The sequence below is a fragment of the Arabidopsis lyrata genome (assembly GCF_000004255.2).
Source record: "Arabidopsis lyrata subsp. lyrata unplaced genomic scaffold ARALYscaffold_504, whole genome shotgun sequence".
Taxonomy (NCBI): Eukaryota; Viridiplantae; Streptophyta; class Magnoliopsida; order Brassicales; family Brassicaceae; genus Arabidopsis; species Arabidopsis lyrata.
Genome location: NW_003302214.1, coordinates 1831 through 2896, shown reverse-complemented (window position 1 = coordinate 2896; position 1066 = coordinate 1831). Strand labels below are relative to the sequence as shown.

Below are 1066 nucleotides of genomic sequence, written 5' to 3'. Positions count from 1 at the left end.
TTCACGGACTGGATCAGTGTTAAGAAGGGATAAGATTGGATAGAGAAGTGAGATGATAAGTTTTGTTGTAGAATTCGTATATGGATATATAGTTCCATTGATAACATAGATTGATGACCATGTAAATCATATATATATATATATATGTATATATGTATAATAGCCAAACTTTTCTTTAAGTTTTCAAATTTTGAATATATATAATGTTCATTTCAATATTTCTATAGACTGTTTAAATACAAAAATTGAGGTCATTATTCGTAAATTCGAATTTATATTTATCACTCTGTTGTGTAGTTGTGGTGAGTTAATGTTTTTAATCAAAAAAAAGGAGAATAATATGATTATAGTCCAAAGATTTTCCAGTTTGAATAATGATAGAATACAATGAAGCTAAAAAAAAAAAAAATCAATAGATATTTTCTCACTTATTTAAACTAAATGGAAAAAATAAATAAAAAGTAAATATTTAAAAACCGAAAGATAAATCATCACGATGAGTGAACACAAGTGGATCTGCTTCTCGTGAACATATTCCAATCCGACGACAAGTTGTAGTCGAACACCCGATTTCTCACATGTGGATAACCCCATAACCTGTAATCCGATGGATTAAAAACAGGCGACTCCTTCTTTAATCGGTTTTGGTTTGGTATACCATAAACCGGGGTTTCCTTGGTTCGGTTCCCCATGAAGATTGCACTATTGGTTTTTAGACACCTCTCTATCACCTTGTTCTCTTCTCTGAACTTGTCCCTAATGTCCTTGAGGGTTTGGCAGAACCGGTTTGGTTTAGAATCGTTACGGTTCTCTTTGGTTTTGTGTGAGACTCGGCTGCATTTTAGACAAATGTTCTTTCGTCGATCTGTGTTGAAGCTTATTCTCCTTGTTTCGTCTGAAAGACATAAATAAGCCTACATGGGACGCCAAAACCGGTTAAAAGGATCATCCCTAGTATATTTTTGTATTGGTAAAATGAATGAATTCATAGTTAACACATGCATGATGATGCTATGGTTAAGCGTACGACATCATGTCCACACACACATTTTATATATATCATAAT

At 32.6% G+C, this 1066-nt stretch overlaps 1 protein-coding gene across 1 annotated transcript in view; it reads right to left on the bottom strand.

Annotated features, from left to right (window-relative positions):
• Positions 1-329: 329 nt before the first annotated feature.
• Positions 330-1066, bottom strand: part of LOC9298492 (chaperone protein dnaJ 49) — a 1783-nt gene continuing 1046 nt past the window's right edge. The window contains exon 4 of the mRNA XM_002862369.2: positions 330-914. Coding sequence (XP_002862415.1) covers positions 492-914 — 423 coding nt within the window. The 3' untranslated portion in view covers positions 330-491. The remainder of the gene's footprint in view (positions 915-1066) is intronic.